The 24,488-nt window shown below is 44.2% G+C and overlaps 1 protein-coding gene across 12 annotated transcripts in view; it reads right to left on the bottom strand.

Annotated features, from left to right (window-relative positions):
* Positions 1-498: 498 nt before the first annotated feature.
* The window catches only part of MAPKAP1 (MAPK associated protein 1), a 202,410-nt gene continuing 178,420 nt past the window's right edge, over positions 499-24,488 (bottom strand). For all 12 annotated transcript variants that reach the window (XM_081150443.1, XM_081150440.1, XM_081150446.1 and 9 more), the window contains 3 exons: positions 21,821-21,958; positions 5,504-5,601; positions 499-1,022 (listed from right to left, as the gene is read on the bottom strand). In XM_081150443.1, the coding sequence (XP_081006569.1) occupies positions 897-1,022; positions 5,504-5,601; positions 21,821-21,958 (362 nt within the window). In that variant the 3' untranslated portion in view covers positions 499-896. The remainder of the gene's footprint in view (positions 1,023-5,503; positions 5,602-21,820; positions 21,959-24,488) is intronic.

The raw sequence follows: 24,488 nt of genomic DNA, 5'->3' as shown, positions 1-24,488 counted from the left end.
GAAAGGAAGAAAGGGGACTGAGGCCCTTCCAGGCGAGCAGAGCGAGACGCGCCCAGGAAAAACCCACATGCAGGCCTGGTCGCTCGTTCAAATGGACACTTGCTACTTAAGAACGGAAAAGACCACTTCCGGCTGGAGCTGAGCATGACCGTGACCTGACGACCAGCTGCCACCCCCTTCTCCCGGGGCGCGTCCTCTCCACGCCACTGAGATCAGGGTGCTGGGACGAGCGGGGGAGGCTTCTGAAGGGGGAAATGGCGCAGCCTCGGACACACACCACTAGCTCCCCTTCCTAACCTTAGTAAGACACTGTCCTCAAAGCATCGCGCTCATTTAAACAAATGGCGTAGTTAAAACTATTGACTAAGCCCTAAACATTTCTTCTGAGAAATCGAGCCATAGCTTTTCCAATCTGCCTGTTCAATATGGGAACAGATTTTAAAGTGAGTAACACAATCAATCCTCCGCCCCAAAGAATGGCCCGTCATACCAACCATGATAAGGAGCACACCTGTTTATTAAAAGGAAAAAGAAATGTACATTTTTGTTCGTTTAAGAAATTTGATCAAGTTGCAAGGAAATGTCTGGGCATGGCTATGTACATCCTCGGGCGGGCGGTCAGGCACTGACGATGGCTGGGCAGCACGTGGCTCCTCTCGGCGTCTGGCCCTGGGCACTAATTAAAGCCGCTGCTACTCAGGCTTCAGTCCCATGGAAATGTCCCCAGCTCTGTCCTAAGGGGTGCCATTCCTTTCCCAGGAGCCCACCAGCCCTGTCCCCGGGAGCCAGGGGCTGGCCTCCCCTGAGGACTGCAGGACACAGGGGGGGCTCTAGGCCACCTGGCCCTGGCAGACAGGCTCTGAGCTATGGCAACAGATTGAGGCTGGAGGCCAGTGTCATTGCTGCCCTGATTTCTTCTCCTTCTGGAAGCTGAAGCTTGTACGTCTGTTCAGTTTTCTTTGTTTCTGAGCAAAATAGTCAGCCCGCGCAGTGCTTGCTCGTGATTCTAGGATGTAGTTAACCTAGAAAGCAAGAGGACACAGTGGTCACTTGCCAACAGCCACGCTCTGCTCGCCCAGGGCGACAAAGGGCATCTGGGCTGGGTGCCCTCAGGGCGAGGCGCTCTCCCGGGCTTGGAGCCCAGTGGTCACAGCAACCTGGCAGGCTGGACGTCCTGGCTCTGCTCCTCGCCTGCTGTGCAGCTCTGGGCTCACACGTAACTTCCCTGAGCCCCCTTTCCTCGTCAGAAAGATGAGAACACCGTCGGAATGAAAACCAAACCAAACCAAGGATCTCTATTCAGTCTCCCACCAGCAGGTAGATCTTCCAACTATGGTATTTCATTTAATGCTCACAAGCTCCCCACCAGCCAGGGATCCTCTGATAAACAGAAAAGTGAGGCTCAGGGAAGAGTGTGGAGCTGACCAGGACCACGCAGAGGTTGGGACGAAGCCCGGTGTGAAGAGTGCACAGCCGGCTGCCTTCCTGGTTACAGCTCAGACAAGGAGTTCAGCCTTCTGCACGCTGCTACTCTTGGGGTCTTTTTTATTTTTTATTTTTATTTAGAGAGAGTGGGAGAAAGGGAGGAGGAGGAGGGATGGGAGGAGAGGGGGAAGAGAGAGGGGAAGAGAGAGAAACATCAATGTGAGAGACACACTGATTGGTTGCCTCCTGCATGCGCCCCCAACCAGGGCCAGGGCCCAAACCACAACCCAGGTACGTGCCCTTGACCGGGAATCGAACCTTCGATACTATGCTCTAACCACTGAGCCAAACGGGCCAGGGCTTGGGATCTTTTTATATCCCCACATGTGGACCTACCACATGCTGGGTGGCTGACACACATACAGTCACAGTCACCAGCATCTGCTGTGTCTGAGCCTGGCCCCTTGCTTGGTTGAAGGGACAAAGGGAAAGTAAGACTTGGTCCATGTCCTGAGGAATTCACAGCCTAGTGAGTGTCCAATAGTGTGACAGGAGTGACAACAGATACAGCAGGAGCACAAAGGAAGGGTTAGCTATTGGGGAGGTATGGGCAGGAAGGCTTGCAAGGGGGATCAGAGAGCCGGGTTTAGAGAGAGAACTAGGAGTGTGGGGTGCACAAGGGGCGGGGAGAACCACGAGCATACGGCACAGCAGAGGACCACAGCAAGAGCGTGTCCGTGGAACTGCGGCAGCTCAGTGGCCGGCCAAGCTGTGGGAGGAGGCAGGAAGGGCAGAGGTGCTGTGGTCAGACCTGCGCCCAGTGTCGGGGGAGAGCCCCTGGCAGGGCAGCGGCCGCGCTGGAGTGCGTCTCAGGGATGAACTCATTTGGCCCGCACAAAGCCTGAGGGGAGGAATGCCGTTATGAGCCCCAGTGTCCAAGTGAGAAAGCTGAGGCACAGAGCAGCAATGCACTGACTCAAGATCACAAAGCTAGTGTCTGGGCCAGGATCTGGGGGTGGTGGCGGCAGTGGTGGTGTTAGGCCCTTGACTGCCAGACCCCTGGGTCTCCAGGCCCCACCTCCTCAGAGGCACCCCCACCCCCTCACTCCACTCCTCCCACTGCCCCCAGCTCCTCTGGTTGGAGCTTTTTGTGAGCAAACAGCATTTCTCTTCACTCTCAAATATATAAAGTTATGACAAGAAACCTGAATATTTTGAGTACAGAAACCAGCCACCACCTCTGCTGGTTCTACTCTGAGGGACACATGTCCTGCACCCAGAGTGGGAGCGTCCCCTACTGACTCTGAGAAAGAACACGTGGCACTCAGGGGAGGTAGTGTGGGATGGCCCCCTCACAAGGGGCTGAGGCTCCGGCACTGTGTCCCCTCCAAACTTTCTGCTCTGATAGTCGCCAGCAGCAGGCATTAAAGGCTGGTGTGTGCGTACAGAAGGCCTGACACGCTTGGCCCACTGCCTCGCCAAGTTACCAGCTGAGAGCAATAAATCATGAGGGCTGTAGGGCCGGGTTGGCGATTCGGGACACTACAGACAATGTGTGGAAATAAAGGGTTTATCATTCTTAATGAGAGCAATCTTTGGATTATATTGTTTGCACACTCAGCCAGCCTCGTGTTTTCAGTGTATTTTTGGCATATGTAACTTGACAAAAGCATTTCAAAACGATCCTTAACAAGCCAACTATTTCCTAAATTTATTATCTTCAGTGCTTTGTGATAATCACATAGATAATTTTAATGGAAGATTAATGTAATAATCAAAAGATAAAAACGCCCTTTGGTCTGCCATTAGCTGGTTAATATGCTGTGGCTTAAAACTTGCACAATTTTATGCACTATAGAGTGTTTCACTTTCAATGCATTTTACAGCCTGAGGCGTAAAAATATAGGGAGTTTTCATGGCCAATAAAGCCACAGCCTCCATCACTCGATCATGAGAAGAACCCGATTTGAAGAGACCAACGATTCCTCTGAGATTCATCTCCAAGCCTGCAGAATTAGGGACCACACATGGCTTCGCTCCATTATATCTCAGGGCGGGAAGGGGCGGCTGGGGAACTCCTTGGGGCTGGGTTCCAGTTGACACTCCACCCTTCTGCTTGGGCTCTGTGGCCCTGGGCCTCTATCTCCACATCAATAAAATGGGGATAAATAACAACTCCACTGCAGGACAGCTGTGAAGATTGAGTGAGATAACAGACATAAAACGTCTTGCATGCAGTCAGTGCTCAATAAATGGGCGACATTAATGTTTCCACACAGGGGAAACATGATGAGATAAAATAACTTGGAGAGTTGCCTGTTCGTCATAGTTTCTCTGACATCAGCCTCTGGCCCTTATTTTCTCCTAAGGCACTCATTTTATGTCAAACGCCTGAATTCTAGAACCCCCACATGCATTACTTGAGTCTAAGACCGAGCCCTGAAGAGCCTCTGATAGAAACACTTCTGCCAAATTCCTGGAAACGGGCTGGGGCTGCAGTCACTGGATAGTGGTGCAGAGCTCAAGGAGACACCATGGGAACGGCAGGTAAGGTTAAGTATTTAAATTGCTATAAAAATCAGAGAGGGGTGAAGTGAAATTTAATCTTCCATCAGGACCATGGTCGTTAGCTCTCTAACTAAATCAGGCCTGGGCATGCTGTGACTCTCCCGGAGTCTCGTGCATGATGCAATATTTCTACAAACATTTGCTATGAAAACAGACATTTTCGGGGCGGCGATGGGCCTCAGGGATTTTGCAGGAAGCATCTGCTTCGGGGGAGCATTTGGTCCGTAAGATGATTTCTCGGCACTTGCTCTTCCACAGTCTCACGCTAAAGTCATAAACCTGTGTTTCTGTCATCAATCTGCTGTTGTGAAAATTATTTTGATGTCAAACACGGGATTATAATTTTACTAGAATCCTTCTCAAGTCTTGAATATTTTAATGCTGGCTATAAAAAAAGCCCAGCCCCTGACGGGGTAATGGAATATTTCTTTACCCAGTCCCTGAATACTCTGCACAAGTTCCCTGTGCTGTCTGGTGACGAACTGCCAAGTAACTCTTAGCTCGCTGGTTTTAAGCACTCCAGGCAGGCACCGTGTCCCTGTGGCCTGGCCCTGGGGAGTGGCAGGGGAGAGGCGGCTGTGATCTAGGTGCTCTATGAACCTGGTAGCCAGCATCACACAACTTCGAGCCCCCTCTGGCTCTAAGACCTGCTCTGCCAAAGCAGCTCTGTTTTCTTCTATCTGAGCATCTACATAAGAATCAGTGATGTGAAGAAAGGATCCTCAGTTTGGAAGCCTGGAAACCACTACAGTCCAGGGCTACTCAGAGCATGGTGCACAGGCCAGCAGCCTGGCAGCACCTGGGAGCAGCTCAGAAATGCTCACCTCGGGCTATACCCTGGCTCCTGAACCAATAAGACCCTGGGGCAGCCTTTTCCAGTCTGACCCACTTTGTAAGGTTCTGTGTGGCCTGGCCTCTCCAACCTTCCTCTGCTCCAGCCCCCCAGCCACACTGTGCTGGGCCCCTGCCTCTCTGCCCCTTCAAACGCTGCTGATAATTTCAGTGTTCAATGCCTGTGTCCTCTGACAGGAAAAGCTCTGAGGGCAGGGGCTGCGTTGGTCCCCACAGCATCTCAAATACTCGCCTGGCTTGAGAAGGTGCTCAGTGCGCATTGTTGAGATACCGTGACACACAATTCTAGCATCAAGTTGGTGTGTTTAGAACAGGTTGCTAAAATTATCTTGGGTACACTAAGGTGTCCTCAAACAACAGCAACGATTTCCTCAGAGTTTGTTCCAAGAACCCAAAAGGGCTCCTGACAATGGATGGAAGGAAATAAATGGGGCCTAAGAAAGATAAATAAATACACAGAGTCAGGATTCCTGGGGAGCTGGGAGGAAGCTGACCTGCGGTGTGGCTCTGGGCACAGCACTTACCGGCTGGGTTCCTCCTCTGCAAAACTAGGCCCGAGGCCTTGTCCAGTGTGAAGGGGGGAGGGTCTGCCGCCTGGCCTGAGAACCATCCAGCAGACGCCATCCCTGCACCTAGTGCCCGGGCCGAGGACACTCACCTTCAGCATGATTTCATTGACCGTAGCAGCATCAGATTCGAAGTAGAGGTGTTTATAGTCGTGATTGCTTAGATACGTGAGTTTAAATATTGCGTGACCTGGAGAGAGAAAAGGCAGTGTTGAGGGGTTGCCTACAGGGAAGGCTCCCACTGATTCTATCATCTTCCCAACTCAGGCGAGAGCTGTGGAGGCTGTGTGGCAGCTACTTGTCCCAGGAGTGGTTCATTTTTGTCATCACAGGCTGGGGAGAAAATGGACAGGTAAAAAAATAAATCAAGTCAAATGGCTAGTGAGGCCCCATTTTACTCTGGGGTGTGTTCGGGGCCATATCACGTTAGGAAGGCTTTGCGGAACCTCTTCCACACAATAATTACATGGAAAAGGTGGTATTTTGAGGTAAAAGGCCAATTACCTCCAAATTATTACTTTTTTTTTTTCTTTCCCATATATCTTTATTGATTTCAGAGAGAGGAAAGGAGAGGGAGAGAGAGAAACATCAATGATGAAAGTCACTGATCAAGCCTGCAACCCCGGGCATGTGGCCTGACTGGGAATTGAACCCCAATTGCCTGGATCCTAGGTCGACGCTCAACTGCTGAGCCACGCCCGGCTGGGCTAAATTATTACTCTTAAAAATAACTGTGCTTCAAGTAAAATACTGAGCAACAGGAAGGAGAAAGGCCGATAGTAATGCTATTATGAACCTTCTCGGAGGCCCTGGCACCTACAGGGAGAGGGAGACCCATCATTTCTACCCTGGAAGGATGAGTGGGGTGGGGGGAGGACTGCTCTAAAGACTGCCATGGAAAGCTGGCCCTTCACAAAGCAGACCGACCTCAGGGGGCCAGAACCTCTGAACTCCCCCAGATCCGAATTCTCATGCCCTTTCCTATCACCTTCAGAGTAACCTCATCACTTCTAAGACTGCTCCTGGTCTACCTCCTCTCTCTACTGCCCTCGCATGCCACAGGCCAGCCCAGGGCACAGTACACCCCCCATGGCCAGGCCTGACTAACCCGCCTGGAAAAACCCTGCCCATCCTGGGGCTCTTGGCTCAGCTGGCACCTCCTTGAGCGAGTCTTCACAGCTACATTTCTAGGCACCCTCCTCATGTGACCACCCACAATGTATCATAACACCTGCGCCACATCTATATTCCCCGTGCCTGTCCTTTGGGCCACACATGCCAATCAGATTCCCTCCTCTAAACTGAACATAGATGCCAGCCCATCTCAGTCTATTCTCCTCTTAGGCTCCTTTAAAACATCTCTAACACAGAGGCCTCAGAACCAGCCTAGCCTAGTTTGCTTGGCAGACCTCTGCTGATAAGATTCGAATGCAGCACATCCTTTCTATTAGGCCTTTGCATCCGCTGTCCTTTTAATTGAAGCAGCAGCTGGTCATAGTTATTAATTAATAATATATCACCCATATTACTGTAAGTTCACCTCTTTCCCGGAGAAATCTTCTTGGGGACTTTATTTACAGTAGGTAATTCCTCAGATCTCCAAAAATAAACTGATATATGTTGTACATCTGTGGCCAGAAAAGTTGAGCTGCTGGTATTTTATCCTAGAAACATCATTATGATATACTAATTGTGACTATAAATTCTATATTGAAAAAATTAGCTAATAACTTCTGAAAAACCTCGTTTTCAGTCACTTGACAAATTTAGCCTGATTCCAAATCATGGCACTAAATTGTCAGAATTCTTAGCCGGAAGCTAATCATTCCATTAATACATAAGTTACTTGTTTCCGGTAAGAAAGTGAATCTCATAAATAGATGTAGCTGCATGTATGCATGTGTGTGCTCCCGTATCTGCACAGGGTCCGTCCTAGACAAGAGTCCTGGTGACATCACTGAGGTGGAACAATGCGGCTCTCTGCTGGCCACACGGTGAGCAAACAGAGCCATCTATGAAGGTCGCAGGGCTGTGAAGGACACACAGACACCCCCTCTAGGAGGCCTTACTGCTGACACCTGGCCATGACAGACACAGACTCCAGGGCCTGGGGCTAAGAAGGACCAGAAGGTCTCTGGGAAGCCTGGAGACCTGAAGCTTCGGGGTTCACTGACCACTCTGATAAGTGATCTCCTGGACTGTCTACACCACCTGCTCCCACTCGTCACTGACAAAACAAAACCTCAAGATGCCAGAGCATGTTTCACCTGAATAACTGAGACACCGTTAAAAAGCTACTCTGCGCCTCTTTGGCTAGAGCTAGATCTCTACGTGGTGTATGTGGTGCACAGTGTGCACGGGCCTGGGAGCTTCTGGGAGGAAGCCGTGACACCATCTCCATGGAGCATATCAACTGTGGGCTCAGAGGGGAGGCCTCTGATTCGTCTGCACAACAGTCACATGAACAAACATAAGAAACCATCCTAAGTCACGTCTCCGCAAGGCTGCATACGGAGGCCAGGTGACCACAAACACGCCACCTTCTGTAGTTTATTATGCTGGGGGGCTGCATATGTCCCTTGCCTGTCCCCAGAGTTCATTCCAGAGCCCCTGAGGAAAAGTGAGGTGGGCAGGAATGATAGAGTCCCACCCTGCACCATTTTTGAAGCCTCTGACTTATTTGTAGAAATGGTGTTCCAGGAAATAAATGGCTAGTTCAGCTTGCAACTCTGACAATCATACAAGTGCTTTTCCATGGAACAAGTTTTCTATTCCCATATGCAGCAGAAGCGCTTATGGAATATCATGATTTCCTCAGGGTTGCAAAACACTCTATGTGTTGTCACAAAATAGCTGCATACTGCCATCCTACTGTGCCGAATTCCTGGACTGCTTTTTAAGAGTTTTCGTTTTGTTTCATTTTTTAACTCTTGTTAGTTTTCACTTCCCACTGTCTTTATTAAATTCTGTCATCCTTTCTCCTCTCTTCTAATTTTCTGTATTTAATATCCTTTAGAAAAAAACCAGATAACCATGCATGGCTGGAACTTTGTTAAAAGCCTTATAGATTCTGAGTCAGAGAGAGGGATACTTTTCCATTAAAAAAAAAGGTAGCTTAAGTGCCCTGGCTACATGTCAGTGGCAGAGGGATGAATGTAAAGCTCTACCTTTTATAACTAACTTTGGGTAAGTTACATAACTTTGTTGAGCCCCGAGGCCGCATTTATAAAATGGGAATCGTATCTGCCTCATGGAGTTGTTGCCAGAATAAAGCCAACAATCCTAGAATTCTATAATAAATGTACGTAATGCTCCATAGAGCCACTGCAGGAATTAAGCAGTGCACATATAGCACTTGGGACACTGCCTGGCACATGTGTGTTCCCTTTATCTTTTATCTCCATTCTCTAAGCCAAGCACACTTTTCCTGTAAAGGGCCAGATAATAAGTATTTTAGGCTTTGCAAGCCAAGAGGCAAAATTAAAGATATTTTAGGTACTTATATAGCTAGGGAGAGAAAAAAAATCCACATTTTATTGACAAAATTAAAAATGTAATAATCAAATGCACTTTGGGCAGTAATACAGGCCTACTAATGAGAATATAATTTTCTTTGGGGGGGGATAATATTTCACTTAAATGGAATTCAAAATTGGTGTTCTCTATCATTAAATCAATTGCAAGTTTTCACCTGTAAAAAACCACTCTTAGCTCAGAGGCCATACAAAAACAGGTGGTAGGCCGTGATGAGCCTGTAAGCCAGAGTTGGCCAGTCCCTGCTGAAGAAGCCTCTCTCTCGATTACTTTCTTTTTCTTGGTTCATTCCACACAGTTGCTACTGGTGACATTTTGAGTGCTCTTGATTTCTTTGTATAGATCTGCGTTTCTATCAGGTATTTTTCCCCCCTCCAGCCTTTAACATTTCTTGTAGTGAAGGTTTAATGGCAACAAATTCTTTCATTTTTTTGAATATCTTTATTTTACCTTCATTTGTGAAGGATGTTTTCACTGAATATAGAATTCTAGGTTGATAGGTTTTCTTTTAGCACTTTCAAGACATTGCTTCACTGTTTTCTGGATTGCATTATTTCTGATGAGAAGTTAGCAATCATTCTTATCTTGGTTTCTTGGGACACTTTTAAGATTTTTTCCTGTGGTTTTCAGCAATTTGACTACGATGTGCCTTCATGTGGTTTTCTCTGTATTTATCCTATTTAGCCTTCACTGGGCTTCCAAGATTAGCAAACTGTTATTTTTAATCAAATCAGGAAAAGTTTTCTCCTCCATCCCTAAGACTCCAAGTACATGTTAGAATAGCTGATACAATTTCACAGTCAATGTTCATTCACTTTTTTCTCTGTGTGCTTCAGCCCGAATAGTTCCTGTTGTCCTGTTTTAAAGTTCACTGATTGTGTAGACAGGTTCTGAAATGGCTCCCAATGATCCTGCCTCCTGCTTTCACACCACTGTGTTTCCTCCTCATTTGTGGGCTAGACCTGGAGACTGGGTGCTTCTTTTTTTTCTCTTCTATGTGAGATGGTTGATCTTGAGCCTGCAGGGAGCAAGCTGGCCCCAGGCTTCTCCAAGTCCACATTTCTTTGCCTCCAATTCTTATGTGTCCAAAGATAGGAAACCACAGACAGGCCTTTGTAGGAGGGTTAGAGACTTACTTCCAATGAATAAAATACAGCAAAAGTGATGGGATATTACTTCTGAGACTAGGTTACAAACAATTTCTCTTGGCTATTTTGGTGAAGCCAGCTATTTGCCACCTTATGAACTTCCCTACAGAAAGAACCATGTGACAAAGAACTAAGGGTGTTCACAAGGAAATAAACTCTGCCAGCAACCACTCAGTGAGCTTGGAAGCAAATCCTATTCTGAATGAACCTTGAGATGACTGTAGCCCTGGATGACACCTTGACCGCAGTCTTGTGGGAGACCCCAAGCTAGAGGACCCAGCTAAGCTGTGCTGGATTCCTGACCACAAAACCGAGGTAATAAATGTTGTTGTTTTAAGCCACCAAAATTAGGAGCAATTTATTATGCCACAACAGATAACACACTGAACTTTTTAATTAATATTCCTAATCTGCTCCCATAGGTGAATTTTTTGACTCAGGTAGTATAGTTCTCAGCTCTAGAATTTTCATTTGGCTCTTCTTTAATAGATCCCATTTTTCTTCTTTCTGAGTCCTTGTTTTCCTTTAAACCTTTGAACATACTTATATTAGCTATTTTAAAGTACATTAGGTCATTGAATAACATCATTTTGTTTAACACTGTTTCATTAACGTTGATAAGAAAAAAAAAATTTGATTCCCGGCTGAGGCCACTGTCTGTGTGGAGTTTGCATGTTCTCCCCATGTCTGCATGGGTTTTCTCCAGGTACACTGCTTTCCTCCCACATTTGAAAGTTGTGCACATTAGGTTAACTGGCGTCTAAATTGTCTAAGTATGAGTGTGTCCTGCAATGGAAGGGCATCCTGCCCAGGGTTGGTATCCACCTTGAGCCCTGAGCTGCCAGGATAGGCTCTGGCCACCTGCGAGCCTGAACTGGAATAAATAGATTGGAAAATAATGATCTTGTTTTTATTAATAGTTCTTAAATGTATGTATAGTTCACATTTACTTCAATGTTTAATACTAGAAGTGTTTTGGGTCTTTAGAAGTTTGGCGATGTTTTTGTGACCAGAAATATGCTGTAGGAACTTAATGCTTGTTTATATCAATTAACCTACGGTAAAATTAGTTTCATTATGCATCATTTTGCTTAAAGTTGCAGTTTCCAAGAACCTACTGACAACATTAATGGAAGGCTTACTGTACTTATCTGCTAATTCTACCATCCCTGCTACTTCTGGCTGTTTCTATTGATTGATTTTTCTCCTGACTATAGGACACATTTTCCTGCTTCTCTGTCTAGTAATTTTTTATTGAATGCTGGACACTATAAACATTACATTGTGGGGTGTCTGCATTTTGTAATTATAAAGAGTACTGGGCTTTATTCTGGCAGGCAGTTAATTTACTTTTGGATCAGTTTGCTCCTTCCAAAGCTTTATTAGGCAAAGATTAGAGCAGTCTTTAATACAGGGTTAGTTCAGCCATATTCCTAAAAGGCCACTACTAAATGCCCTGGATGCTCCCCTCTTGTCGGCTGGGACTCAATTTTATAGCACCCCAGTAGTTGTTCTCTGATCAGTCTTGTGAGGTCCCCCTCTAGGCATGCACAGCTTAGTATACAGCAAAAGATTCAAGGAACTCTTTCTGGAGCTCTTTCTCAGTGTAGCTCCCTCCTCTCCATACTTTATTTTGCAAATTTCAGTTGCTTCAGTTGCTTCAACTCTGATCTCTTCCTCCCAGTTCACTGAGACTGCTATACTCTTCTTGGGAAACCCTGGAAGAAAGCTGAAGTGATAGTAGGTCTCACCTCATTTGTTTCCCTTCTCTCAGGGCTCATAGTCTTGTGCAGTCCAGTGTCTGAAAACAGTTTCTTTTATTTTGTGTAGTTTTCCAGTCATTTGTGATAGAAGGGCCAATCTGTTAGCAGTTACCCTGTCCTGGAAGTAGCCTATGGGAGTCTTCTAAGCAATACACATTTTGATTTTAATGAAAGAATGGCTTACTTTTTCTATGTCTATAAGAATAACTTAAAATCTAAGCACTCCATTTATTTATTATGAAAACACAATTTGGAGCTTGGCAGGAGGCACGGGAAACAGATTTTTTCCGTCATTTATCCAGCTGAGAAATCTTTCACACAGAGTTTTTCAGTAGAAAACAGTCCCTGCCCTTACCCTCTTCTCAATTAGGATCTCTTCTGATGTTAAAATCAAGAAAGAATGAATTTGAGAAAATGGTAATACAAATCTAGAAAAATGCATATGTATGCAAATTTTCCATTATACCCAGATAACTGTTTTGTTATTATGGGTCCATAGGCCCAGGTCAACAATTAAGGAAAAACTTAATAAGCAGAAAGAATGCTTCTCCCAAGGAGGAAAAAAGTTGATACCCCAAAAATGTTTTCTACTCCAACAAATATCAATATTCTGTTCAAGGCAAGTAATTCTTTCTTGTTTATTAATAAGTCCTATGGAAAAATGAAGAAAGTTTACAGGAAATGTAAGAAAACCCACTAGCGAATTTTAATCACAAACACAGACATTCTTACATGTTATGCAGCTAGCAAACATGCCCCCAACAGCTCCTACAGAGCAACGTAGTACCTGATAATGAATATGGGAGGTGTTCTTATCATCTGTATGGGGCTCGGAGAAGAATCTCCTGCCTTCTAAATTCAGAGAGTGTTGACCTTCCACAGACTACACACTCTACCGAAACGCCTCCTTCCCAGAAACTACAGAGACAAGCACACTGGTCCCATCTGTCATATGCTGAGGGTAAATGGCAAGAGGAGGTTAAGAACAAGATGCTGGGTCTGCCTTTTCACTATAACCTTAAGAAGTTCTCTATTGTGCCTCCATATTTCTTTGTTGAAGAGCCTCACTTGCTCGTGGCCAATTCCAAATTCCAGAAGCAACTTTTAAATGCTCAAAATGCCCAGGCAGAGTTAGTCATCGAGCACTGACTGTAGCTCCTGGACAGAAGCTGCTGAATTCCTGGAGGAAGCAGCTGGGAGCACAGATAGCCATGCCTAGTGCAAACGTCAGGTGTCAGTTAATGACAAGGTCAGTCAATGGGACACCTGCTGGGTTGGCTCCCACGGGCTAAGTTTTCAGGGGCCTGCCCAATGTTATCTAGCCCCAGAGAAATGATCCCTGAAACACAGAGATGGTCTATTTTACAGCAGATTGCAGCTTGAGGTTACTGGAAACCAAACTGAGTAAAAAAACTGAAGAATGCAGCCTGGCATTGGATAATGCAAGTTGGCCCCATACTTAGTTTTTCTCCACCTTTATCCTGTGGCACACTCCACGTCTTTTACTCCCATACACTTGGAAAAATTGAGGTGGTCTCCCTGGTTGCCTAAACCCATCTCCCAGCAGCTCCCTTGTTTTGGAAGAAGATGATAAATAAATCAAAATGCACTAAGCAGCACTTCCACAGGCACTCGCCTCCTTCACTGAACGTGCGCCTCATCAATCACACTATTGTCTGCTTGAAAGGCGAGCCTTGTAAATGTCATATCCACTCAGGCCCAAGGAGAGGCGCATCCAAATGCAGCAAGGAGTTTTAATTGGATAGTGTAATTAAACTAAAAAACCCCAGCAGACTCCCTTTGACAGGATAGATGAAGACCCCTTTTAATAGGGCTAGGAAACATATCTGTTAAAAGGATGAGGCACTGCCTGCTCCTGATTGTGCTCCAGAGTACTCTTATGAAAAGGCAATTCAATAACTGGGGCATTTAATATGTTAGAGTCCATTGTGCTCTGTAATCGAGCAGTACTTACCGTATTTGATCTGGAACTTATGAAATAAGTCCTTGTCAGAGAATAAAAACACAACACAGCTTGCCCACCTAATGTCAGGAGTGTCTGGATGTCCTGGGAATGGACAGAGCCTGAGGGTGGGCTGCAGCCTCTCTGGAATGCCGCCATGTGCATGGCCATGGCCAGCCTGCCGCCCACCTCGGGTGTAGCTCGCTCATTCAGCGGTGGCCGACATCACCCTCATTTCCCTTTACACATTCTCCCGAGAACTGAAAGGATGTTACAAAATTCCTAGGTACCTCCTCCTTTAGGAACTGGAATCCTGTCACGTCAGTGTGTGTGCGTGCGTGCGTGAGTGTGTGTGTGTGTTTTCTCTGCTAGAACTACCCTTGTCAAATAGGGAGGAATGAAATCAGGTGGTCAGAAGATTCAATGCATGGGTGTGGGTGTACCCAAGTCAATTTTAGTAACAGAGCCTGAGTTCTTCTGCCACTCTTTGTTGGGAAACGGGGTGGGGGATGTACACACAGGCACATCCAGACACACACACACACACACACACACCACACACACACACACACACACACACGAGGCCTGCAGCTCCATGAGCAAGGTAATAGAATTAGTGAGAACACAGGTCTGTCTTATAAGTAGACCTGACAATCCCTTTCAGATGGAATGCTAGTGTCCCAAGGTCAAGGTCAGGGAACCCAGCACCTGGGTAGATCAAGAGCACCTATGAGCTAGGGCTCAGGTGGGGTACACAGGCAAGATTTCAGACTTCCCCGCCTACAGTTTTCCAAAAACAGACGCTTAGCTTTAGTTACAAAAACCTGAAAGTCAGTTTGCCAGGGCCCTCAGACTGATTTTTCTTTTTTAAGGATGGTGAAGGGTTTGTTTGATGACTGCTTTTACTCCCTCATAAAGCCTCCTTGGTGCTCTGTTTGCAAACCTTTGAACACTCTTAATACTGGTTTTTCACTGTGAGTTGATGAACCCATTAAGGACGTATAAGTGAATGCTTATAATCTATGAAAACTGGATACTGAATTAAAAGATCAAATATCTTTAGGTTTAAATGAAAGCTACATAAAAGCATTTCAGCCATCAATTTGGCTATCACTTCTAGCCAGTATGAATTCTGCTGGAAAAGCTATTTTCGTGCAGATGTGGAATTCAATGGGAAAGACTGACTCGTGTACCAACATCAATCAAAATGTCGACTTCCCTGGCAGCTCTCAACAGTAAGGCAGGTTCAAAGGTCACAGGATAAAGAAAAAGCCAAGCTCTGGTTCAGCTCTAATATCTCCTCGGTAGAAGTCTTGCAAAAGTACCCCCTTCTGTATTAGCCTTGCTTTCATTAATCTTCTTGCCATCTTCTTTAACTAGTCATGCAGAACCGCTCGATAGCGAGACGTATAATGGGGAAGGCCCTGTGCCTATTACCGCGTTAACATTCTCTTAAGCCCCAGTGCAACAATGGAACAGGAAGGCACAGGAAATCTGCAACTGCAGGGTGCAGTGCCGGCAATTCAATTATAGCCTGGGCTTACCTATGTAATTCTGACCTATAAAACACAAGAGGCCTTTGTGTCTAACTGGCTTGGCTATTAAGGTTCCTGAAGATCACAACAATGCTGATCTTTTCTATTTAAGCTAAATCAATGTGGACAAATCATTATTCAGAAGCTTTAATTTAATTAGTAAATTAAATACACTACTTTACAGATCTTGTCAAGTACTTATGAAAAGAAAGATTCATTTAAGCAGGAGGTCACCAATAAGCCCAGCTAATTTAACTCACAACCTTAACTGAATCTCACTGCAAATATTCAGCAGGTTCTTTTCACGAGGGCTTACCAGTCTCCTGCAGTTGTGGTTAACTCATAATCCCAGAGTTCCTACCCTGTATCCAAACAGCAAACAAACCAACCAACAAACCCCAAACCAACAATCCCCCACCAACATAACCAGCATCAACAGAATCAGATTTCCTTTAAATTATACTATTGCAAGAGAATATAATCAGGTTACCTCTATTATGTTGCTTCCTTAAGATTTTATATTATCTATACTTAATTGAGATACAGAGCTCTTTTCAGCTATAAAGAGGACAGCTACTTTATTAAGGTTTAAATCTGATTTCTTAATGATGGGCTGCTTCCTTTAAAGACTAAACCTGTACAACCTTCTTATGATAAAAGCAGACCTGGCATGGCTGAGCCTGGTACTTTGTTTAAATAAAGCTGAGAGTCTCTGATGGGTGCTGGTTTCACAGAAAGGTCCCTGGCTTTTGTTTCAGTGTTGGAATTCCAGGCCAGCACTTAAAAAGAGAACCCACTGTATTCAAAACCTATGTCTAGACCTGTATAATGATGGAGAATTATTTCTCTAAGGTAATTTAACCATGGTAGCTTCTGATACGGAAACATTCTCCTCTTCTATGTGCCATACACATCTTTGTTCAGTTAAAATGAATTCATCTTTTAGAGGTTTGTGACATCCTTCAAAACAGCAAAAGATATCCTGAGGAGTGGCAAAACCAGACTGACAAATCACTGATTTGAATAATAATGGCAGCATATGCTTTTTTTTTTTAAATCTAGAAAGGCAGAATTTATTCTTAATTTCTCAGGGCTTTTGATACCCAGATTTTCTCAACTAAGTCTTTTAAGAGTTCATATTTACATGTTTAAATTTTTAAAGGCATGTATCTATTTAGTCGTTAAGTTCCAGGTTCTTAAAACACTCACAGGGACAGAGCACTAAACCTTCCCTCTGAGAAGTCAGGGGAGGAAAAGAGCCACAGAGCAGCTCTTTATGGGGTATGGCTTCAGAATCTGGGTCTTTTGATTCCACAATGTATGTAATTATGCATTTCACTGCAGGCGTGCTAATGCTCAGTCCCTTTGCCAAGTCAGCTATTCACATACTTTTTGGATATGGCATCAATTAAACTTGAGTTGTGTTCCTTATGACGACCAAATTAATGGTTTGACAGCAGCTTTCTCAATAAACACTGCAAACTGGCCATATTTGAAGGTTTTAAAAATCATTTCTTTTTGTTCAAAATTCTGACAAACATGTCTCAAGTAAGACCGGGAACAACTTCATTATCCTCCCAACACTTAATGCCTTTTTGTAAAGAAGGCTGTTTAATAACACATTTGCTCTGTTTTCACAACTAAATTATTTCAGTTGGTCACACGTTCCAGTCTTCAGTAAGACACTTGTGTTACGAGAGATAAAAACATGAAAAAGGAAATATATTGCAGAAATCAAAAACCTTATCTACTTCTAGACTCTCTCTCTTTGCCATAATTCATTCAAGAAGGCCCCAAGAATAATTTTTGATGTAAACTCAGCTACAAACATACATCACTATGCTGATAAAAATCACAGGCTAAACTTATGAAATATAGTGACTTTCATTTCTTTAGTGCTGCTAAAATAACTTTTTTCTAAGGTTCAACAGACACAAAAGATAAAAAGGGTTACCATTAATCCTTTAAAAAAAGAGGCAGCTCAGTAGATTAATTCTGTGGTCTGATGATGGTCTTGAAGATGAACTTTTTATAGATTAACTTACTGAATTAATTTGATGAAGATACTGGAAATCATAAAAAAAACAGCATCAAGACGATTCATTTAATACATCTTTGTTTGGGTACTTTACAACATAAATTCTGTTGAATAACTTTGGATTTCTAAATTCTGGCCTCATTAAGTTCAATTTTAAGATAGCAAAAATTCACTGAGGACCTCTCTACAGGCACAGTGCTAGGATACAGAAAACAAGTCCTGGGTCAATCATGGAGATGAAGTGGGAGAGAGGGGCAGACCTCAAATAGATAAGTACAGCACAGTGTGGGAAGTGCTTTACTATTGGTGTGCGCAAACTCCTGGGGGCAAAGTTATAGAGGGAGAGCCTGACATTTGAGCTGGATCTTGAAGAATGAGTGGGCTGGGCAAGGAGAAATAGAGGTATTTATAAGTTAGTGGGCCAGATTGGATGTGTGTTCCAGGCAGTGTGGAACATCAGAAGCATGGAATTTCAGGTGTGCGTGTGCAAGTAGTTCACAGTGACCACAGCCAAGTTCAGGATGGGAAGTTATGGGCTATGAGCCTGGAGTGGTAAATGTCTATAAAGGCTATGCTGAGGAGTCTGAATTTTATTCTGTAAGCCTGTAACTTTCAAGAATATATTTTTTTAGCAATCTGGACTATAAGGAAGCAAAAAAACCACCAATCAGAAAAGCAAAAAAGTAAAAAGAATTAAAAAAAAAATGAAGTCAGTATAAGGAGCCTCAAGCCAACCAACATTCGCATCATGGGGGAAACCAGAAGGAGAAGAGAGAGAGCAAGAAATTGAAAACCTGTTTTTAAAATTGACAGAAAACTTCCCTAACCTGCTGAAGGAAAAAGGTACATAAATCCAGGAAGTACGGAGTCCCAATTAAACCCAAAAAGGCCCACAACAAGACACATCATAATTAAAATGTAAAACATTAAAGACAAAGAGAGAATCTTAAAAGCAGAAAGAGAAAAGCAGTTAGGCTTGGCTGGAGTGGTTCAGTTGGTTGAGCATAGTCCCATGCAATGAAAGCTTGCCGGTTCGATTCTCAGTCAGGGCACATACTTGGGTTGTGGGAGTGAATGGAAAGCAACCAATCAACATTTCTCTATCACATTGATGTTTCTTTCTCTCTCTTTCTCTCTAAGCATGTCCTCAGGTGAGGATTAAAAAAAAAAAAAAAAAAAAAAAAGAGGAAAGCAGTTATCTATAAGGGAGCTCCCATAACACTGTCAGATAATTTCTGAACAGAAACTTTGCAGACCAGAAGGGACTGGCAAGAAATATTCAAAGTGATGAAAAGCCAGGACCTACAACCAAGATTACTGTACTAAGCAAAGCTATCATTTAGAATCTAAGGACATATAAAGAGCTTCTCAGACAAGAAAAAGCTAAAGGAGCACCAAACCAGTAGTACATGAAATGTTAAAGGATCTTCTTTAAGAAGAAGAAGATAAAAAGTATGAACAATAAAATGGCAATAAATACATATCTATCAACAATAGAATATAAAAACCAAAATAAAGCAGAACATAGATACAGAGAACATTTTGACAGTTGCTAGATGGAAGGGGGTTGGGGGACATATGTGAAAAAGGTGAACAAATTAAGAAGTAAAGTACAGTAGAGGGAATAATATTCTAATAACTATGTATGGTGTCAGATGGGTGTGAGATTTATCAGGATGATCACTTAGTAAGTTATGTAATGTCTAATCACTGAGGTGTACACCTGAAACTAATATAATATTCTATGTCAACTGTAATTGAAAACTAAACAATGATTCAAAAATTTTTTATCAGTTGATTTTTTTAAAAAAAATATATTTTTATTGATTTCAGGGAAAGGAAGGGAGAGAGAGATAGAAACATCAATGATGTGAGAGAGTCATTGATCGGCTGCTCCTGTACACTTCCTGCTGGGGATCGAGACCGCAACCCAGGCATGTGCCCAGACAGGGAATTAAACTGATGCTCAACTGTTGAGCCACGCTGGCCGGGCTCAGTTGACTTTTTAAAAAAAGAAGAAGTCTTTATTGATTTCAGAGAGAGGAAGGGAAAGGGAGAGAGATAGAAACATCAATGATGAGAGAGTCATCACTGACTTGCTGCCCCCTGCACGTCCCAAACTGGGGACTGAGCCCTCAACCCAGGTATGTGCCCTGCCGGGAATTGAACCGGGATCTCCTGGATCCTAGGTTGATGCTCAACCACTGAGCTACGCCCCGCTGGGCTCAGTTGACTTTTTAAATGCAGAACCCCAACTACAGAAAAGTAGAGCTCTTTTGGTTGAAGAGGAAGCCTTATGCTTAACTCTACCCCACCCCACCCCACCTCCTACGCAGGCACCCTGGAGGTCCTTCAAGAACCTAGAGCTCTGAGGAAGATGGTTTGAAAAGCACTGTGGTAGGGGACAGGGACTTAGGAAGTGTTTTACTGGGGCAGTGTGCCTCTTTGTTCAGAAAAGTGCCATAATTTCTAGGTCTCTGGAACCAGAGTCAGAGAGGAGGAAACCTTTATAAGACCCACATGTACTGTTTCACCCAGAACCATTCAGTAAGTCTGAAAGGACGACAAAAGATTCTCTTGCTGGAGTGTCAACACTGAAATGGTGGGGCCCACATCTGCTCTGCACCCTCAAGTTAGCACTTGGCCTCACTCATGGAGATGTACTCACTCATTGACTGAAGGACCCTAGGAGGCACCTGAGAGGTGACTGTGCATCTTTTCTTCATTCCCCACTAGCTGGGTGTGTGACATCCTTCCCCTCTCAGGGCATGAGCTACAGCTTTCCTTGGCGCAGTGAGTGTCTTGAGGTGAGTGTCTTGAGGTGAGTGTACGGGAAACCTGAATGCTGCTTCTAGCTCTTTCCCTAACCTTCCCACTCCAACTTATTCCTCTATGCAACGTGTACGGGATTGTCTTTCATTTCTTAGACACATGAAGAACTTATAAAATGTTGCTTTTCAGAGCATTCTGAGTTCTTGGGAAGAAAGATGCTAGAACAATGACATCTTTATTGGCCGACAAGCTGGAGTGAGAGGGATTAGGAAGAAGATGTTTATTTAAAGACAGAGGGAACCAGGTAGCCCAGGGGCAAGGGCCACAGAGCAGCAGGCAATATTCTCACCAGCCCCTCCCAGCAGCCATCGCAGAGTTGAGGCCTCGCTGGGCTGACAGGAATGGTAGGAAAGGGGGTGGGCTTGGCCCTCCTCCCTTCCCCCTATACCACTAAGTTCTCTCTTCTTGCCAAACTATAGGCCAATGAATTTAAAGGAGACTATGCAGCCCAGCATAGCTGGAACTGACAGAACAGTGAAATGCCCACCCATAAATGAGGCAGTGTGGCATGTGCCCAGTCTGTAGGCCCCCTTCAGGGGCTCTGTGCTCTTTAGGCCCTGGTTTAGTCAGTATTAGCTTAAAGACTAGAACCATATTAAAAACGGTTGCTGGCCTTTGTATCTCTTATCATTCCTTATAACATTTGTTCTCAAATTTAGTGGACCCTGGAAAAAAGGGGATTAACAAAAATCAGATGTTCAAGTTGTACTCCAAGTTACCGAATCAGAACCTACTGGGGTGGGCAGTGGGTAATTGCATTTTAAATAAACTCCACAGGTAATGCTGACATGGACCAGACTTTGAGAATCGCCATCTCATAGCCTTCCCCAGGCAACTAACAAATCCTCATATATATTTTAAACTTTTTCTTCCATGGAGGAATTTCAGTGTGAACTGTGTCCTTTCTGTCCCTAGATGCGAATGAAGTCCTAAAAATGATTATTGAACTGCTACACTCAATTACTTAACTGCAGAAATATAATATGCCAAAATATACGACCAGACTGTATCTCCTTTCATAATTTAAGCAGAGGATGACCAACCTGCAGCGATCTCTTCTGCAAGACCAGGCAGGGGTTTAATTACGAGCTGGTAGGTCGTGCAACTGCCAATAATCTTGAGGGTGTTGACACTTCAGCATGATGGATATCTAAATCTAGTCTTCAGCTGACAGAGGAAATCCCCCAGCTTCCCTCGATCTGGCACAGAAGGAAGGCAGGTCCAGGTCTGACTGGCTAAGTCCCCCAAAAGGGAAGAGGAAGAGAGCATAAAGCGAAAGGAGGGCTCCAGTGGCCACCGATGCTCAGCAGGAATGCTCGGCAGGAAAGTGCCCCTCCTCCCACCGCCTCCAGGGTGAGGCTACAGGGGTCAGGAGCTGTGAGGTTCTCTGCTGCCATCAAGACTGAGCAGGATGGGGACCATGTCAGGCTCTGGGCACCATAATACAATCCCATTTGATTAAAAGAAATTTCTGGTAATGAATTAAACAGACCCAAGGAAAAAAGGACACGGTGGTAATATATTCTCCTGGCACCCAGCACACAGAGGGGGAGAGGGGGAGAGAGAAAGGAGACATAAATAAAAGGGACTACTCACTGGGGCTTTTTTCTTCAGCAAGGTCACAGGCACAGAGCAGGTCAGAATCGATTGAGATGGGTTTCTGCTTAATCCAAAACTTAGTGCTGGCTTTCTGATTCGTAACAGGGTCTATCTCTACTTTGTCTCCAGAGATACCTGTAAGGCCAGGGGGGGACAAAAAGAGAAGCCACAAGAAGTGGAAGGTGTAAGTGATTTCAGCTTTATTATTTGACCTGCTTTGTAAATCATAAACTGGATGAACATGAGCTCTTTCTTAGGGCTCCGGGGAATGCCATGGGCTTAAAATAGACATAAGGAGACTCCAAATGGTACACAGAAGTTGCACAGTTTGGTTTCCTGGGTAGGTGAGGTGAGGGGGTGAACAACCAAAAACTATATAAAAAGGTACTAAGAAATATGCCTGCTTAGATATAACACAGATACAATACAGAGATTACCTACGGTATATTCATCCTACATTACCTTTATGTTACAATTACATAAACTATAAGGGTCATTTAAAAACCAATTATGATCAGTGGCCTTTTCTTTTAATCCTCCCCCTAGGATATAATATATATATATGTAATGTAATATATATATATAATATATATAATGTATATATATAATATGTATATTCTAGGGTGAGGATTAAAAAAAAATAAATGTATATATATTTGAATGATTTGAGAGAGAAAGAGAGAGAGGAAAGAAACATGGGTGTTTCCTATGTGTGAAAGAAACATCAATCAGTTGTCTCCTGTACATGCCCTGGCTGGGGATCGAACCTGCAACCTAGGTATGTGCCCTGACCCGGAATCCAACCCTCAACCTTTCTGGTGCAGAGAACAACACTCCACCACCTGAGCCACCAGCTGGGCATCAGTGGTCTTTGTTGTTGTTTTAGAATAAGATCTGGGTTGGAGAGAAATCTGTAATATCACTATGTCTAAACAGCAAAGCTACCAATGAAGGGTTTCTAATTTGGAAACATCTCACAAACTAAAAATAGAAAAAAATCTCTCCCCTTCTCTGACATTCAATAACTATCCGAGCTGCATTTAAAGGAGGCCACAGGAGGACCGAACAGTTCTCTACATGCAGCCTTCCAGGTTTAAGTGCTGGAGCCTGGCTTCAGGCTGGGGAGGTTGCTGCCCACTGTGGGAGGGTCAGCAGTGGGTGTGAGCTTTATGCAACAAAGACTTTAAAGCAGGGGTCCAGAGTGTTAAACCTGGCACTTGAGGCTTCCCTTTCAGAACTGTGAAAGAGGTGACACACTGCACAGTGAAGGGAAGCACAGGCGTCAGGAGAACAAAGGTAGCGCCCAGGATGGGAGGTGTCCTGAGATACCTGTGGAAATGCACAGCATCGCTTCCCTGGTGCCACCTAGCAGCATATGCCCAGCCTGACTCATGCAATCTAGGCTAAGTGCTCTCTTTCCTCTTCCACCGAGAATTGAGGATTTCTGTTCATGAAGTGAGACAAAACCCTTCAATATGCCTGCCAGAGTGGGCCCCAGATGGAATCTTGAAAGTAATTAATTTTCAGGCCATAGTTTAAAGGTCAGGGTCAAAGTGAAAAGAGCAAAATGAAGTAAAGATATTAGAAATAAAACAATCAAATGTATATACTGTAACAGAAAGAGCAATCAGGGTTAATATGTTTCATTCTATGGATCACCCATAGAAAATTTTCAATATGTGAGAAAACTTAGGCCAAAAAAAAAAAAATCAGATAAAAGAAACAGTTCAATTCACACAACAAACCAACATGCCCCCTCCCCTCAATGACCATAGTCTGAGAACAAATTTAAAATAAGAAAAACAGAAAACATATACAAACAAAATTCTAGTGATTAGGTCTGCCACACACTCCATTTGGTTCTATTTCATCTTATGAATAAAGAAATCCTAAACACAGCCAGACAAAGGCAGGACTACAGTGTACAGAGCAGTCTCGCCGGCTGTCTTCGGAGGAGACAATGCAATACGGTTGCTTAACCCTGGTCATTACTCTGTGGTCTTTGGAAAAGACGAACAATTGGTATTTTTTTATTAATCGAATGCTGGAATTTGTCATTAGACATATTTCAGGGACACCATATTTCAATTAGGCATAATGTCATAAGTCCAATGGACTCTGGACGCTCGGGTCTAGATGATTTCAGGAGGGTGAGAATGTATCTGGGACCGATTTTATTACATTTCACTTAAAATAGATTACAACCACCCAGTCACACTCCTCCCCCTCCGGTGTGGTCATTAATTGTTAAAGGTCTGGGCAGTTCCATAGTTCCCCGAAAGAAAAGGACTCACGCCATGGCTGTCAGGAGCAAGTGTGTGTTTTGTCCCCTCTCTGTCTGCTTATTTGGACATTTACAAAAGTGAAACTGAGCAGAGCAAAATAAATGTGCATATCTCTGCTGTGGAACAGACCCTGCCCACGTTTCTTTCTCAGAGAGAGAGGGGGGGAAATCATCGCCAGAGAGTCAGGGTTTTAAAATTTTGTTCTACGGCCCTGCAACTCCTGAAGCCGCAGTCAGTCAATATTGTTAATGTACCTTGTTAATTTGATAGGATTTGTCAGGTAACTCCACTGGAAAATTATATAAAACTGTTCCAGATGAAAAGATGATAGTGACATGAATTAAAGTGATAGAACAACAGTGGAATATAAACCAGAAATG

The sequence above is a fragment of the Miniopterus schreibersii genome (assembly GCF_964146895.1).
Source record: "Miniopterus schreibersii genome assembly, chromosome: 11".
NCBI classification, from domain to species: domain Eukaryota; kingdom Metazoa; phylum Chordata; class Mammalia; order Chiroptera; family Miniopteridae; genus Miniopterus; species Miniopterus schreibersii.
Note: the sequence above shows the minus strand (reverse complement) of the source record. Positions and strands in the feature narration are given on the sequence as shown.